Here is a 16,600-nt window from a genome sequence, read left to right on the forward strand (position 1 = left end):
CTCTAACAAGTAGGCAATGAATAGGCTTAGATAAATATGATTTCTTCTGTAGATCCGTCACTACTGAGTAGTAGCCGATAGTTAGCCAATGAATTTGAGCATGACTTTTCATTTGTTCGCGCTACTGGATAAGGATATTAAAAGGCAATTTTCCTCGATGTGCATTAATAAAAAAATTAAAAAAACATGAATAGCCTACACATTTATAATACATTTTTTAGACCAACGTATAAATAGACAAAATTGACTATTCACTACATAAATATCAGTCTTTATTAAATTCCTTAATGTGTTCCCATTGTTCTAAATCTTCTTGGCCTACATAAAGCCATCACAAATAGTCAGCATTTTATAAGCTGACCAACAGAGTAGGCTAATTTTACAACTTGAAGATCAATAATCACCTCAATCAAGGTCAAGGCTTGGATTTCACCCTAAAGATTAAAGTGCTTTCTAAATTTACACATCACTGTCAGGGTGTACAACAGGTGTTTGTTTTGCGTTGAGCCAAAATGGCTACAGTAGCCATCAAGAACACACTGCACAGTAGCCATCAAGAACACAGTGCACTTTACAAAAGCCCAAACCAGCCATCCAATTTATCCCCAATGGGCTTTTGACATCTCTCAACCTGCACACTGACCATTTGAAAAATACAATAGTAAAGTGTTCTCTAAATTTGAAAGAAACATTTAAGAGCACATGTGTTATAGGCTTGTAATGGCCGTCAACAGCAGAAGGCATGTCAGTGGGGTCTTGCCCCCCTCTATTCAGGGGAAATTGAGTGAATGGGCCTGCAAAACCAACAGACATGCAGAACAATAGAGCCAAAAGACATTATTTCATGGCCGAGTGGGCCTCTTTAGAGAGAGCAGCTGACCTGTGGAGAGCTGTGTTGTTCAGGGAGGGTGTGGGTCCACGGACCCCAAAGGGTGGAGATTGCGGCACCCCCAGGTCTGGTGACAGGGGATGGCTGTCAACTCAAAGAGACCTCAACTTCCATTACTGCTGTAAACACCCAGCCTTCACAAGAGAACAGGACTCTCTTGAGGTCTTTTACAGGGTGACGTGAACATGATGGTGATTATTAGATGAAAAACTAGGTTCTGGGAAGGATGGAAGAACTGTCAATCAAAAAGTTAAATACGGTTTGAATCAGTTTCAGGGTGCAATTCAGAGAATAACCCACAACCTACAAAGAAAAATACAAACGTGGCACATTTGAAGAGCATTTTTTTTCTTTAATTTTTAGGTATGTAAATGACAACATAGCTATTCAACAAGTTTGTTGTAATATCAGACAAGCAGGTAATAATTGTTTTTTACGGAAAATGTCAAATACATTACATTGCATGAGAAATGAGTATGTCAGTTAAAGTGTGCTGCTTGTTTTCATGCTTGTCAGTTTGCTACATATACTTGCTTCCCTCAAGTCTACAGAAAAAAGGAAATAACAAAGACAAACATTTAGACAGTAAAATGAAGACAAACGAAGAAAAAAACACATTAAGCAGTTATCTACAATGTTATGTGAGCCAAAATAAATGAATCTCTCCGTAACGTAGACACAATGTGTAGTGCTTCTTTGAATACAGATGGTGAGTTTTTGCATTTTATTATCTGGGTTACAATTAACAACAAGTAAACTTTTTACAAAATATCATTCTGCCTTATTAAATTATTAAAAACGTGTTAAAACCCCAATACGTAACGCTAATACTGCCGAATCCTTTAACATCGAGGTCTTTTTTTTTGCTCAGACAAACTTATCAATATAAATAACGTGGAACTATTTTACATGGGTTCTTCTCAGTATAAAATAATAAAACATGACATTTCATTCAACATTTCATCTCATATGAGAGCAAAGCAATTGTCCAACACTTCCTTAAGTCAATTGTGCTTGTATCCATTCCTGCTGTAACTCTCAGTAGCAGCGAGCAAAACCTTATGAACATTTTTCGAGAGCGAGAAAATGGGAGGAACTACGTTTACATCATTTCCCCTTCGGATGTTATCCTGACCCGTCAGTGTTAATGATATGTTTAAATACATTCAGCCACCACTAAAAATACCCACATACAACAAAACGTAAAGATACTAATGACAAACATTTATACAATATTTAAAAGTGCAATTTCCCCACCTTTGGAGGTTGAATGCTGCTACTTTTACGGAAAACCAATTGGTGTAAAGAGGACGGAACCTTTGAAAGGATGTTAAATTTACTGTACAGGCCAAGAAATTAGTGGCAGTGTTATTGAAATCAGAAGTATGAGATGGAAGGTAGTCAAATCTTTAACAGAACAGAAATATAATTAGAGCATTTCTTTATATCTTTGAAATAAATAAATTAGTAAAGATTTAATAAATAGAACCTACAGCTCTAAACGAACAAATCTCACCTACGTATCTGTTCTTGGAACGTGTTATTTATAATGCGACGAGCGCATTGATATTGGTACCAAACATAATTTCGGCTAAGAGGAGAACAATTTCATAAGCAGCAACGATGCTAGATTTAGACTTCAGTTGCAAACACAAGTCGATTTTACGCCTCTCCAGATGTTCGAAGTATAATTCACTTCAACAACCTTCATTTTACAGCAAAAAATAATGGAAAACAAAAAACAAAATGATCGAGGTACCTTCCAGTAGACGTTAACTTAGCAAATTCACACTATACAATACATTCAGTGAGTGTCCTACTCGTAAAAATAATAATAAGCGGGGTGGAACATTTGTTACGTTTGGAGCGGAAACGATTACGTTGCAAGTGCTATCCAGTTACTCCTCAACACTGTCTCTGCTCCTCACCCTAACAAACAACCACAGTAGTGCAACACTGCCAGTGCTCCCCTATCCTTAACACCAGTCTCTAAAATCCTCTAAAAAAAGCTTAAAAACTATCTGAAAATGTCATTTATACGATTTAATCCTTCTTAAAAAAGTTCATTGAAAAGCAGCCCTTAAAATCAGCACAGCTAAAAATGGATAAAAATAACTATGTTAAAATGCCATTAGCTAAATACTGCAAATCTAGGGCTATTTGTATTTTGACTACATTTCCATACAAGTTTTTTTTTATCCTAAGCGATACATTGTTATATCAGTAGGTGTTTAGCAAACATCATAGTGAGTGTTTCTGTTTCCTACACCAGATTGTCGGAGAGGTTAAATGCCGGTGTGATAGAGGAAAAGAGGGAGGGTTGCTGTAGTGCAGAAGTGATGTTTAAAGGATGAGAGCTCTGGAAATGCAGGCGGTGGGGTTGGTGTTTAAGTAACGCCTGGCCTGCTCCGTCATGATCAGCTGATCCTCCGTTTTCCCAAAAACCACTGCCTCCCAATTGCTGTTGGCCTGTTGGATAAGAAAATAGGTATTTGAGATTGACCCAGTGTTATTATTGTTAGCTAATACTGAAGAATTTTTTCATTAACTGAAATAATGCTGAAATAATGTAAAAAAAAAAAAAACCTATCTGAAATAAAATAATTTTAAGTTGAAATAGTAAATACAAATAAATGAAAGCTATATGGAAACAAATGACATTAGATATTAAGAGTCATTAGCTGCGTTTCCATTACCCTTCAAATTGCGCAAATTGAAATTGCGAATTGAAAATACGTCAATTTCGCAAAAAAGTTTTTACGCTCGCATGAGGTGGTTTTTCAGGCAATTCGAAAAAGGAATATTTCGCAAAACTGCAATGGAAACAGTTTTTGCGCATTTACAGGTCACCTGACGTAGACGACGCGGTATGTTTGGACAGAATATGAGACGGAGTTCTTTATTGAATTCATAAAAGACAAAAGAATGACAGAAATACTGGATTCTAAACCTCAAAGAAATGCCACAATCAAGACCTCGGAGCAGAAATGAGTGAGAAACACCCAGAAACACTTCATATGTGCCGCTCACAGTATAGCCTAAGGGTCTTTCCTTGCCATTAATGCTTGGATAACACGCCTACGTTCCCTTCCATTAATAATAATAATGTGCGGTACGTGGCTGTGATATATATATAAACTTACCAACGTCCTTTGCCATGATTTTTGGAATGACTTATCGCGAGAGGAAAAAATTACGTTTAGTCGCATAACATCGGTTAATGGAAACGCCGTCATTTCGCAATAGTTTTTTAGCGATATTTAGAAAAAAAAAATCGCAAAAGTTTTGCACGAATCTTTAATGGAAACACGCCTATTGGCAATTATCTGAAAAACAATAGGTAAGTTGAAGTTCTAATAAAAAAATAAAAAATGAAAGCTATAAAGAAATATAAAAAGCACAAAAATTTACTACAACTTAAATTAAAAATATAAAAATAAAAACGAATTCAAAATATGGATAAATACCCCAATAGTATATAAATAATACAAAAAATAACACTGGTTTGTCCACAAGGTTCAAAGGTCTCAAATTTGTGTATAATGAAGAAAAAACAAAACTGTTGACCTACTGAATAAGAACATAGGTATTTGAGTTTGACACAGTGTTGTTATTGTTTACTAAACTATGATTTTTGTTGTTAACTGAAATTTAAGATTAAAAATGATTAGATTAAAATGATTAAAATTAAAAATGTAAAAAGAAATATTTTCTTGGCAACTACCTGAAAGTTGAAGTGCTAAATTAAAGCTATATAAAAAACAGAAAAAACACAAAAGCACATATAAAATTAAAATATAAATGGCAATCCAAAATAGTAAATACAATACAGTACTAGTATGTAAATAATACTGAAAAAAACTGATTTGTCCAAAGGTCTCATGTTTATAACTAAAATTTCATTGAATTATACAAATTTCTGAGGATGATTTGAGTTAATGAGGGTTAATTATGAGTTAACTTGCAACACACTCAATATAAGGAAATTAATGTCATATCAGATCCTTTTCTCTTGATGGTCAGGGAACAAATGAGTAAATTACCGGAGTGGGTGTTTGGTAAGGTGGGCTCCTTTGGGTCATGTTTTCTCTCTTGCTCAGTGGGCTAAGGGAACATACTAATGAAAGCGAATCCTTCAGTGATCTAGGAGAGCAACAGTTCTCCTCTCTCTCTGTCAATGGCATCATCAGCATGGATCTGTTCAACAGGCCGTCACTGTGAGACTATGTGGAAAAAGAAGGGCGAAGATGGAAAACAAAATGATTGTAAACTCAAAACAGAAAAACGCTAATGATGCATCATTAGTTAGTACAGTAGGATAATGGTCTTACCACGGCATTGTTGTTAATCTGCTGTTGGGGAAACAGCTGTACATTCAAACAGTCTTTTTCCCAGTTGTCCAATACCAGAGACTTCCTCACTTTCCTTGCAGGAGCTTCCATCTGCTGTGAACCCAAAATGACACAGTTTAAAAATGATGATGAAACCTTCTGAATATTTAAACTAAACCTATTTGCATGACTATGAAAACAGGTATGTAAGCAAGTGGCCAGTACCTCGTAAGATCTGTACTGAAGCTGGTTCTGCACTTGTGTGAAGATGTCAGCCCCTGTTTCCTCTTTCAGAACCTCTCTGATGTCCTCCTCAAGAAGTGCCAGGGGCTGGGGCTGAACACACCAATGTAATATATCAAAAGACAAATTAGCGACTGAAGCACTGAATAAACACATGAAGAGCCTTTATAGGTGAATCTCATGAAACCTGTCAAGTCATAATATTTAACCTTAAAATAAAGAAAAATAAAACCTGTTTTTAGAACCATTAAGATTTTTTTGCATTGTGACATTTTCAGGACGATTAAGCATCTCATACATAATTCTAATCAGAGTTGTTATTGTAAAAGAAAAATAATAAAACTATTAAAAATCATCAACTGAAATAAAATCAAATATAAATATTAGATGGAAAAACTTTAATTTAGTGTCAACTAAGGGGACATGGTGGTGGAAAAAAATGAGATGCAAGAGAACGCAAAAGCATTGCCAAATTATTTTTATTCACATCCTATATTGTTTTCTTCACCATGTCCCTCCATAGAAATAAAATAAGTACTAGAATTTCTAAACCTATAATTGAAATAAAATATACAATAATTGATTCTAATAAAAAAACTAAATATAATTTTAAAATATATAAAAATATTCAATTATAAAATAATATATATATTTTTATACATTTATACATAATACAAGTATTTGTTGAACTGCCTTTAATTTATGCAGATTTGATCAAAAATAAAGGTGTATTACTGTATTAGGAATCTATTGAAAGTCATCATTACAAAAAAACGTAACAGTAAAATACCCTGACACACAGTAATGAGAATTTTGGAGTAAAAATTTGCAACGGTACATAAAGGCTTTTTTTATGTGTATCTTGCTGTAGCATTTTTTACAGCAATTTACAGATTTACTAACAGCTTGCGCCAACGCAAACCCTCTTTTGGTGTTAATAAACTACTGTCAGGATTTACTAAAGACACTCTAATTTGCTAGTTTCACGAGTTCACACGTACATGAAATCTAATGTAGTATTTATGCGTATTTGGCTTGCTGTCCAGGGGAGGGCTCCGAGCTCGGAATTTTGCCCGAACCCAGAGTACTCCCCCCTATACTGGGGTAGACCCAGCCGAGTGTGAGGTGATGGGGTGGTGGAGGGATGCTGAGAAATTTGTCGTGAGACAGAAGGTGAGGAAAAGCTTTATTTATACCGGCTTCCTCTTGAGCTGATTGGTTGATTACCTGAACGTGCTCCTCCCGAACTTTGTTACATAAAACTTCATTTAGTAAATCTGGCCCTAGGACTTACCACCATTCTTAATGGGCCATGCATCTTCTCCTGGGCAGCCAAGGCATTTTTGAAAGGGGTGGGTGTTCTTGGAGTGTGGATTATAATATTTTTATGGAGTTTCGGGGTCCTAAAACTGCGAAGACAAAATACTATTAGTTATTTCTTGATTCTGAGATTGTCAGCTCGTCATTCTCAAACAGCAGATGTGAAGAATAGGCCCTGACCCTGCGTTCTCCTTCTGGTGTTTTGGTGTGGTTTCTCTCTGGTGGGGTGTATTGAGGAGGCATTTCTGTCCACATACTGGAGTGGATGTAAGAGCAGGATTGTCGAGGCTCAAGGGCTCACCACCGGACACGTTGAAAAACTAAATGAAAAAAAAAAAAGTTTTAACTTCAAGTTTGAATGAATCCACAAATTTCTGTGCTTTAAAAAGTTGTGAAATGTTATACATTTACCCATACCTGAGAGGGGGAGAATGGCAAGCCTTTGACAGGGGTGTTTTTTGGTGAGTTCCCACTGTTGTCTATAAAAGAACAGCAGTTCCTTTCATCTACAGGTGACTGATCCTCTCTCTCTCTCCTCTTCTTTCTCATCATGGAAGCTGGTTGAGAGATGAATCTATTGGAAAGAGCCACAGACTTGCCCTGGCTCACTGCAGCACACTGCCTGCTCATCACTGGGACAGTTGGAGCATTTATTGAGTAGGCAAGGCTTTCTGTGCACCTCTCCTCAGTGGGGTTAGCGTGTTTTGGGGAGGAGCCTCTCTCAGAAAGATCAAAGCTGGTCACATCACTCCAGGCCAAAGGGTCCTGTAGCATCAACACACACAAATTATTCCATTATTTTTTCATTAGGTGGTGAATAAAAACTGCATCTTTGATGTCATTTACTAAACTAAAGAACTAAATTTACAATGCATATTGAGTAAACAATCCCGATATTAGTAAAGTTTTTAGTTTTTGTCAGAAATACAGTGAAAAATATATACATGAAATCTATAACATATATAACTTCATACCTTACCAAAGTAAATACTGCCTTTAACATTCTTTAAGTGTCAAGTGAATAATGTGCCACTAGCAAGACTAAATTCAATTTCAAAAACAATTAATTTACCCATCATATCTTAGGGATATAGGTACAGTACTATATCTGTTATCGGACAAAATTATTGTTTTCATACATTATAATGCTGTGAAAATTCACTTGTATTCTTTATATTATAATACATTTTGATAATATATATATATATATATGTAATTCTCTGCTTACTGAGTCAATGAGCTCCATGGTCTCTGCAAACTCTGGAATAGTCTCCAGTGTGGACAGCACAGCACTGGCCTCAGCAGCCAGGAACTTGCTAGGAGAGAGAGGCAGAGGCATCCTAGAAGGCTGGCCCTCCTCTAAACGGCACAGCTCCACCCCTCTGTCATCCACACTCTCTGTGGTGGTGACAGTATCATCCGGCAGGCTGTCTGACCAGCTGGAGTAGCTCTCTGGATTCTGTATTGGACCAAACCACTGAATTCAGTAAGGGAGTTTATGATAAGAAAAGACCAAAGGAAAACGATAGACTGCAGTGATGTGGAGGGGAGCGTTAAACTGCAAAATCAAACACACATCTGTGCCAATAAACCTATACTAATAATATCGGAGTTTATTACTTTTTGACCATAAGATAAAATCTCTGGTAAACATTCAAGATATTAAGCTAACGATATTATGGTAATGATAACAGTAGGTTTGCTGACTATTGACAGGGAAACTGTGAATAATTAATAAAATGTAATAATAATATATATAATAAATTACCTGTGCCAATTTATTATATTAATATGATTTTTTTAAAGATAACATTTTATAAAGATGCAGAAAATAATATAAATAATAAATAAGCGTAATAAAAAAATTATATATTAAAAACATGCTTTTAATAAAAGCAAAACTTCATCAAAGCGGTTACTCTCTGTAGTTTTAGTAAACCACACAGGAGGGTGTGAGGCAGGGAGGCAGTGAAGGCGGGCAAGATTTACTAAGCACTGCTAGAAATGAAGGTATGGGGGAGTAAGATGGGAATGGAGGGACCAATAGCGCACTATTCTACGCGCACACACAAGTGTTTCTTACACGAGGGCCCGACCGTCTTCTGACTTCACTCTCAGCTGACATTAGCAACAGCTCTAGCTCCTTAATTCTTTTCTCTTTCTCTGGGTCGTCATGGCACGGCTGTGAGGAAGAAGAATCAGGAGGAAGAGGCGGAAAGAGAGACCGAGACAAAGTTTACTGACAATTTCACGAGACTTTTATGAGGTCCTGAATTTCACCAAGCAAAACCACCCAGGATGCTGATGTAGTTTATATTCAACGCACTAGAATAGATTAATGTCAAAACATTTCAATTCAAATTTGTATAACGGCATTGGTGAAATTCAGATATGGATCAGTTTAAAACACCACACCACACACATGCAGATTAAACAATTACCAACAAACATGAGTCGGATTTTATTTATTTATAGAAAAGACAAACAGACTTCAGAAAGCAGAAAGTTCAGAGATACAGAGGAGACTGAAGCATGCCGTGAGAACTGCACCATAGCACTTACCGTCATAAAGCTAGAGATCTCGACACTTATGTTTTCCATACACTGGTCGCTTTGTGAACCATACGGATATCTGGGCGGCTGCCAATCAAAAACAATATGAAAGCTTGTATGTTTACTGAATACTTCATATCTAATATTTATTATATTAGGTATAAAAAGAGATAAACAGACCAATTCTGTCCAATTAAAGATTATTTTCATGTCACGGCCGATAACAGATTGCAAATAAATAAAAATTCTTTGTCTAAATAAATGTAAAATAAAACACTTAAAAGTAAAATGAGTCATTTTTAATTATCAACTGACTTTAGACATCACAACATTTTAATATACAGTATAAAATGGATATTCATTTTCGTGAAATTTAACAAAGATTACATTTAACAGTGTTATTAAACTATTAGTGTTTTAAAACATTAACATTAATTGAGCTTTAGTAATCTAAAAACTAGCAAGCATAATTAATATTAACCACTAGCAATATACAAACTGAGTTCGTGCCATATGAAATTTTCTTCTAGAATGATCATTTTTATGAAGCTTGTATATTTAAGTTCAGTAATTTCACTTAAATGGCAATGAAAATTACCTATGACTTGTCATTTAAGTGAAATTACTGAACTTAAATATACGAACTTGATCAAAATAATCATTCTAGAAGAAAATTTCAGATGGCACTTCTTCATACATTAGAATAACTCTAATCTCACCAATATGGTATCAATATATTGTGCATCCCTAAATATAAATGATTATCTATAAAATCACTGGTAGCATGGTTTAGATAAACATTCTAGAACATCTACAAAGTGAAAAAATAAGTATGCCACACACTTTATGATACTGATGCAAACATAGTATTCGTGTGAGTGTTATCACCTGTGATTGGCTGCTCATGATCAGTTGATTCTGGCCAAGTGAATATTCCACAGCTTGGCTGGATTTGGGACGTTTCTTCTGGCCAGGGTCACTTCTGTAGCTCTTGCTGGCCTCCTGCAAGTAACCCTCATGTTCCACCTTCCTGCGCATGGTGGAGTTCCAATGATTCTTAATGGAGTTGTCTGTCCTATAAACGTACAGTAAGGTAAATGTCATTCTCTGGACTACACAAGAACACTGGTATTCTTCAATATTCTGTATAGCTTTAGAGTAAAAATAAGAGCTTTTTACCTTCCAGGCAGCAGCTTTGAGATCTCAGCCCAGCGGTTGCCCAGACGTTTATGTGCTTCATAGATAATTCGATCTTCTTCCTGGGTCCAGGAGGATTTCTTCACTTCTGGGTTGAGGTGATTGTGCCAGCGCTCTCGGCACTGTTTGCCAATGCGGCCCTGTAAGTGCTTGGCAATCACTGACCACCGTTTGGGCCCATACTTGTGAACTAACTCAATCACCTGTGGAGAGGTCAGAAACAAAGTACGGCACTAGGGTTATAAAATATCCTCTTCATTTGGAACTCCATCCATAGGAATATTTTGCCAAAATCTGTAAGGATGAACTCCAAATTATTGAATCTTGGCCAAATAAAAACAGTCAACCCTAGTCGCTGAGCTGACGTAAAATTGGACAATCTGATATCCCCTCTATTTTTATTTTCAAGAGCTAAACTAAATTCTTAACTATAGATTGCACATTTACATCATGATATTCAGTACCTATTCGTCAGGCTTTTTTTTTTTTTTTTTAAAGAAATTAATGTTTTATTCAACAAGATGCGTTAAATTGATCAAAAGTGACAGTAAACATGATAAAATATTTCTCTTTCTAAATAAATGCTGTTCTTTTGAACTTTGTATTCATCAAAGGATCCTGAAAGCAATTTATCAGTTTTCTTAAAAACATTAAGCAGGACAACTGTTTCAACATTGATAAAAAACAATGAGCAGCAAATCAGCACATTAGAATGATTTCTGAAGGATCATTTGACACCGAAGACTGGAGTAATGATGCTGAAAATTCAGCTTTGGAATAACAGGAATAAACTGCATTTTAAAATATACTTAAATGTTATTTTAAATTGTAACAACATTTCACAATATTACTGATTTTACTGTATTTTTGATCAAATACATGCATCCTTTATGAGCATAAGAGACTTTCAAAATCATTTAAAAAAATCGGACTAACCCCAAACCTTTGAACGGTAGTGTATGTACAACTTCAGTTTTACATTATCATTATGTAATGAACAGGGCAGAAAGAAACCTCTCGCATTTATAACAGCGTCAGATCTTCTGAAATGTTGTCAAAAACAAAAGCTTTCAGTTCTATTGGTGGTAGGGGAGGAGGACAATGACTTTTGCATTCTAAAACTCAGAATCAAAACTAAGAGATCATCACAACCCTCCTAATCCTACATCTATCGCCATTTATCCATCCATCTCTGTCTTGCTCTGAGGACACAGAACACCCAGCTCGTCTTACCCTCTGATCCTCCTCTTTTGTCCAGGGTCCTTTCACCAGCTCCGGGTTGAGCACCTTTTGCCAACGGTGCTGACATTGACCATCTGTCCTTGTCTACCAAAGTGCAACAAAATCCCACATCAACACCTGCAGCTAGTACACATACACCTATAATAACATCTTTACTAACACAAAGACCTGTCACTAATAATACAACATAAATTGAACAATAGTTCTGCTGTAATTCTATCTAGTCTTTTCATTTGCAACAGTATTTTCAGTCTAAAGTTAGAACTTGATACGTGGCTCACCTTTTGCCTAATTTGTGTAAAATAGATTTGTTTTAAAGGTACACTATGTGACTTTTAGCACTCTAGCAGTTAATAAACAAAACTACATGCATCTTGCAGAAGAACATTGTAGACGGAGCTGCTACTGTTTATGTATATGACGAGTTACACAGGTACTGGGCTAGTCCGCAGCGCTTGGTGTCCCGCTCAGTCTAAAATAGTCTGAATATAAACACTTATGATATGTGTACTGAAGTTTTGGAAGATGGATTCATGATGTACTCACTTATGCATTTTTAACAAAAAAAGTTGCATAGTGTTCCTTTAAATGTTTTACATTTTATTTTAATTTAAAATATTTCAGAAGACACTTCTGAAATTTAGTTCTTCCATAGAAAGATAATAAATATGTGAAAAAGTAAGTAATTCACATTCCAGCCACAGGTACACAATTTTAAAAACACTTTCAAAGTCATGATTTAGCATCTGATTCAGTGAGATACTTACTGGGAAATAATTGGCAATTAATTTCCAAGCATCGGCTCCGTGCTGCTCAACAAGCTTCTTTAGCTTCTCATCCTGTTTGTGAAACAGAGATCATGAAGTTTTCCATCTCAGAAACAACTAGCCCGCTGTGACAGAAGCACTAAGAGCACTGTAGCAATTCCCACCCCTTCCCGTTTCATCATTGAAACCCAAGGAGTAAGTATGATCTCATTTGAACTTAAAATAGAACATGTGGAATTGGTTGCAAATTAGAATTCATGTATTAAGTACCTCATCCCGGGACCATTTAATTTTGCTCAGGGTCTTTTTAGAATTCTTGGAGTCCTTGCTGTCAGGATCTGTAGAATGACGTTCATCATCCTCATCTTCACTGCAGCCATTAAACACAAACAGAAACACACACAGTCAAACACTATTAAAAGAAAAATATCTATTTTGACACAAATCATTGAACAGACAAGCTTGATCAATCATCTGTAAAAACAAAATGCAAACAGTTTAGAAATGCTGCTAGCTTGTTAAACAGGACATGCCTGAGTATAATTAGTCTACAAGCAAGCAAAGCAAGCTGCAAAATGAATTCCAGAAGTATTCAAATGATTCAAGTGCATTGGTTTTTGCATTCATACATAAATGTAAAGATTTTTGTTTCTATTTGAATATATAATATTTTTCCTATTATTCTAAAATCGACCCATTAAAATACATTCAAAAAAGAAAAAGAAGTTATTTTCACATAAGTAACTCAAAGTGACAGTCCAGACTTCAGCCTATAGTCTTGTTGCCTGGTAACATTTCACCAATGCAGTGAGGTAGAGAGTTTTTAATCAACACCATGTACTGGGTAGTTAAGTCTCCCTGGGATACCAGAGCACAAACTTAATGGAAAACCATTTATCCAATGATATAGGTCACTACCAACATACACAAAGCTCAAAGCCTTATTTGTTGTAAAGCTAAAAGATTTTCTAGAAGAACAAGGAAGGAAGTCTGATCATTAAGGAAATATGCAACAGCTCATTCAACCAGAATGCCTTGCTGCGAAGTCTAAAGTTGTGAGGAAATGCGTTTAGGCTGAAGTCCAACTTTGACTAAAGTGGTACAAATATGGAAGTCCAAAATCCTTCTTGCTGCCAGTCTGCATGTTTATCATTGAAACATTGGCTCTCTGTATTACAAGCCATCAGATGAAAGAAGTGTTTCATTTAAGAAACATGATTTAGTATGATCTCCACCCTAAAGGAAGGGGTGAGGTGATCAACAAGCCCATTTTACTTCAGAGGTGATTTGCTTACATCATTCAGTCAGGAGGCAGACCAAACTGACCAAATCTGTACAAACGACAAATCCACTCAGTCAGATTAAGGCCTTCAGCTGGTCTTCTTTTTGAAATTACATTCAGATATCTTCCATTAATGTCTGACACAGAAATTCACACACACTTTCCATAGACATAATGATTTTTATACAGTACAAACTGTATATTCTCTCCCCTTACACTAACCCTCCCCTTAAAACTACCCATCACAGAAAACGTTCTGCTTTTTTTTACATTTTCAAAAAAGTATGATTTATAAGCTGTTTACCTCATGGGGACCAAATAATGTCCCCACAAGTACATGGATTTCGGATATTGCCATCTTTGTGGGGACATTTTGTCCACATAATGTAGGTTTTACCAGGACACACACACATAGACACGTTAACATCTTCATTCATCCATAAATAACATCATGGTCATGTTTGTTTAGGCACAGCAAGCTGTAGGCTATGTCACCGTTCTTCATAAACATCATCGTTTGGAAAATCTGACTCACGTAGTTTTATAAACCACACTAGATGTGAATGAGTGTGCAAAAGCATTACGCACAAGATTAATATTCTTCATTATTATTATTATAATACACATTAATATATAGTTTTATATTTATTGTGTATCTTAACACAAATCCATTTTTACAGCTAATCAACTTAATATAAGTTGTTGTATGTTAATTTCCAGTTACTGTAACAAAACAAATTCCTCCTAAATCCCTCTAAATCATGGCAAATTATACATTTATAATACCTTTTCAGATTTATGTAAGTGTAAAAATATTTCAAACATATGCAAATGTTTACAAAACTGATTAAATATTCTGCTTTAGTAATTTGATTTTTTTTCTACATAAATGTTATGCTAGTAATCTGTAGTTATTATGTAATGCCCTGTTAAGGCATCAGGACCCAACTGTTTCATCTAATACCATATAATCCTCTAAAGCTGGATCACTTGCACCTTCCCCCATTTCTGTTTTGTGACCACTCTTACTTGTAACGTTAGATTAATTTAAAATACATTTACAGTAAATTAAATTTAAATTACAAGTTTACAATTCAAAGTACATTTTATTTACTTGTGGCCAGTTTCGTTTAATATTTGGACTAAGATTACTTCAGGAATGATAAAATAGCCGGTTAGCATGCTAGTTCACTACGGCTGTACTGTTCAGTTCAATAGAGAATGATCTAGGACAGGCTAACCGCTAGCATTCAGGCTAACACAATAAACTTATCTTAAACATTTGAAACTGTTTGACAAATGACATTTGGCATGAGGAAACATTATGGTAGAACTAGCAATAAGAAATATGTTTTTTAAACACGAGTCAGTATTTAACTCGTGATCAACCTCGTTGATCAGCAGGTGCAACGTGATGCGTCATAGGGACCTGTCATTTCATGTTAAATATCATAATTTAATAACGTTTTAGATTATATTGTGCAGTTAAATTCTTAATTATTGTTATTTTGAGCTTCAATGTTGCCATAGCGATTTCTGTTGTGACACAAATAGCCTATCTTAAAAACTCCAGATATATATATACTATACTATACATGATATACGATCTCCCGATGTTTTAAGATGGGCATCAACAAACAATCTGTACATTTATACACAATCCATAAAATAACAGTTATTATTCTCATTTAATTTAAGATTGATTTCGCTTTTTATATTTGATTTAGTTTAACATTACAAGGCACTGAGTAAGATCCATCATCTCACCTGCGAGACTTCATATTGGGCATGTCAACTGTGTTCAAATCCAGTTCTTTTCAAAAGAAAATGTCTTTAAAACATCCAATGTTGCAATTCTTCTTGAAATCAAACCACACAGATGACTTTTAACCACACATGCCACTGTCACACATGGGTATATTTTCCGCAAAAAGCTTCAGATCCGTACAGTCACATCCCCGAGAGCCCTAATGCAATAAATATGAGACAATGAAAAATGTCCTTCCAAAATTCTTATTATTAAATAATAAAAGCAAAAGATAGAAAACCTCTAACTTAGTGCGATCTCAAAATGGTAAAAAATGGTTTATATCCATAAATATAGCTCTGTGTTAGTCTTGCCCGCATTGAACACACACCCCTCTGTACTGTCACCCTGTACTGTGTTCTCAGCGCGTGTGTGTTTTTTCCACTCATTCTGTTTCATTTTTTGTCCATCCCGCCGAATCTCGCGCCCAGCCTTCTTCCGGAAACGGGTTTGAATCTGCGCACGCGGCCTCGCCGCTGATTGGTGGAAAAAGGTAGGCGGAGCAGCGCGCTCTTGTTGTTGAACAGCAACTGGACTGTGACATTCGCTGACGCCCTTTTTTATTTGCATGCAGCAAGAGTTACTTAGTTTTGCTTATGTTTACTGCTGAGAACTTTTTATATTTAAATAAACCAATTGAAGATATATTGTAGCGCTTCATTGGCAGGGTTTGAATATTATAATGTAAGTTACATAGCACTGCAAAATAAAACTGATCTCACTGAATACGTCACAGAGTTTTCTTATTATAAGCCCATGCTGCCCTCTTGCGGATAGTTTTTGATTTTATTTTGCCTTTGGAGGATTAAAAAATTGAATAAATATCTGCTTTGTTTGGCATACAAATATTAGTTCGTTAAAAATACTATAAACAGGTTTACAATAAACAAACATATAAGGGAATTAGCATGTAACAAATATTATTAAACGCCTTGCCATGTTACATGTATTTTTTTTCTATTTTAGTTA

At 35.5% G+C, this 16,600-nt stretch overlaps 1 protein-coding gene across 2 annotated transcripts; it reads right to left on the minus strand.

The window, feature by feature from the left end:
* Positions 1-1,223: 1,223 nt before the first annotated feature.
* mybl1 (v-myb avian myeloblastosis viral oncogene homolog-like 1) lies at positions 1,224-15,992 on the minus strand. 2 transcript variants are annotated; one of them, XM_084398930.1, is made up of 16 exons: positions 15,592-15,992; positions 12,813-12,912; positions 12,543-12,614; positions 11,767-11,859; positions 10,516-10,736; positions 10,225-10,411; positions 9,346-9,423; positions 8,867-8,965; positions 8,012-8,242; positions 7,201-7,548; positions 6,964-7,103; positions 6,758-6,872; positions 5,446-5,556; positions 5,221-5,334; positions 4,933-5,112; positions 1,224-3,358 (listed from the first exon to the last, which is right to left on the minus strand). In XM_084398930.1, the coding sequence occupies exons 1-16, from the start codon at positions 15,612-15,614 to the stop codon at positions 3,233-3,235; spliced, it is 2,238 nt and encodes a 745-aa protein (XP_084255056.1). In that variant the 5' UTR covers positions 15,615-15,992; the 3' UTR covers positions 1,224-3,232. The 2 variants fall into 2 exon arrangements, with proteins under 2 accessions (XP_084255056.1, XP_084255057.1); XM_084398931.1 differs by lacking the exon at positions 8,867-8,965 and having other exon boundaries at positions 15,592-15,748.
* Positions 15,993-16,600: the final 608 nt, after the last annotated feature.

The sequence above is a fragment of the Rutilus rutilus genome, assembly GCF_951802725.1.
Source record: "Rutilus rutilus genome assembly, chromosome: 24".
NCBI lineage: Eukaryota > Metazoa > Chordata > Actinopteri > Cypriniformes > Leuciscidae > Rutilus > Rutilus rutilus.

Bases quoted from the DNA above. Each gene is read 5' to 3' on its own strand.
- mybl1 (XM_084398930.1), bottom strand. From the start codon at position 15,614: ATGCCCAATATGAAGTCTCGCAG. The intron at 12,615-12,812 runs GTACTTAATACA...TTTCACAAACAG, and splicing joins TTAAATGGTCCCGGGATGAG to GATGAGAAGCTAAAGAAGCT. The intron at 3,359-4,932 runs GTAATTTACTCA...CTTATCCAACAG, and splicing joins CTTACCAAACACCCACTCCG to GCCAACAGCAATTGGGAGGC.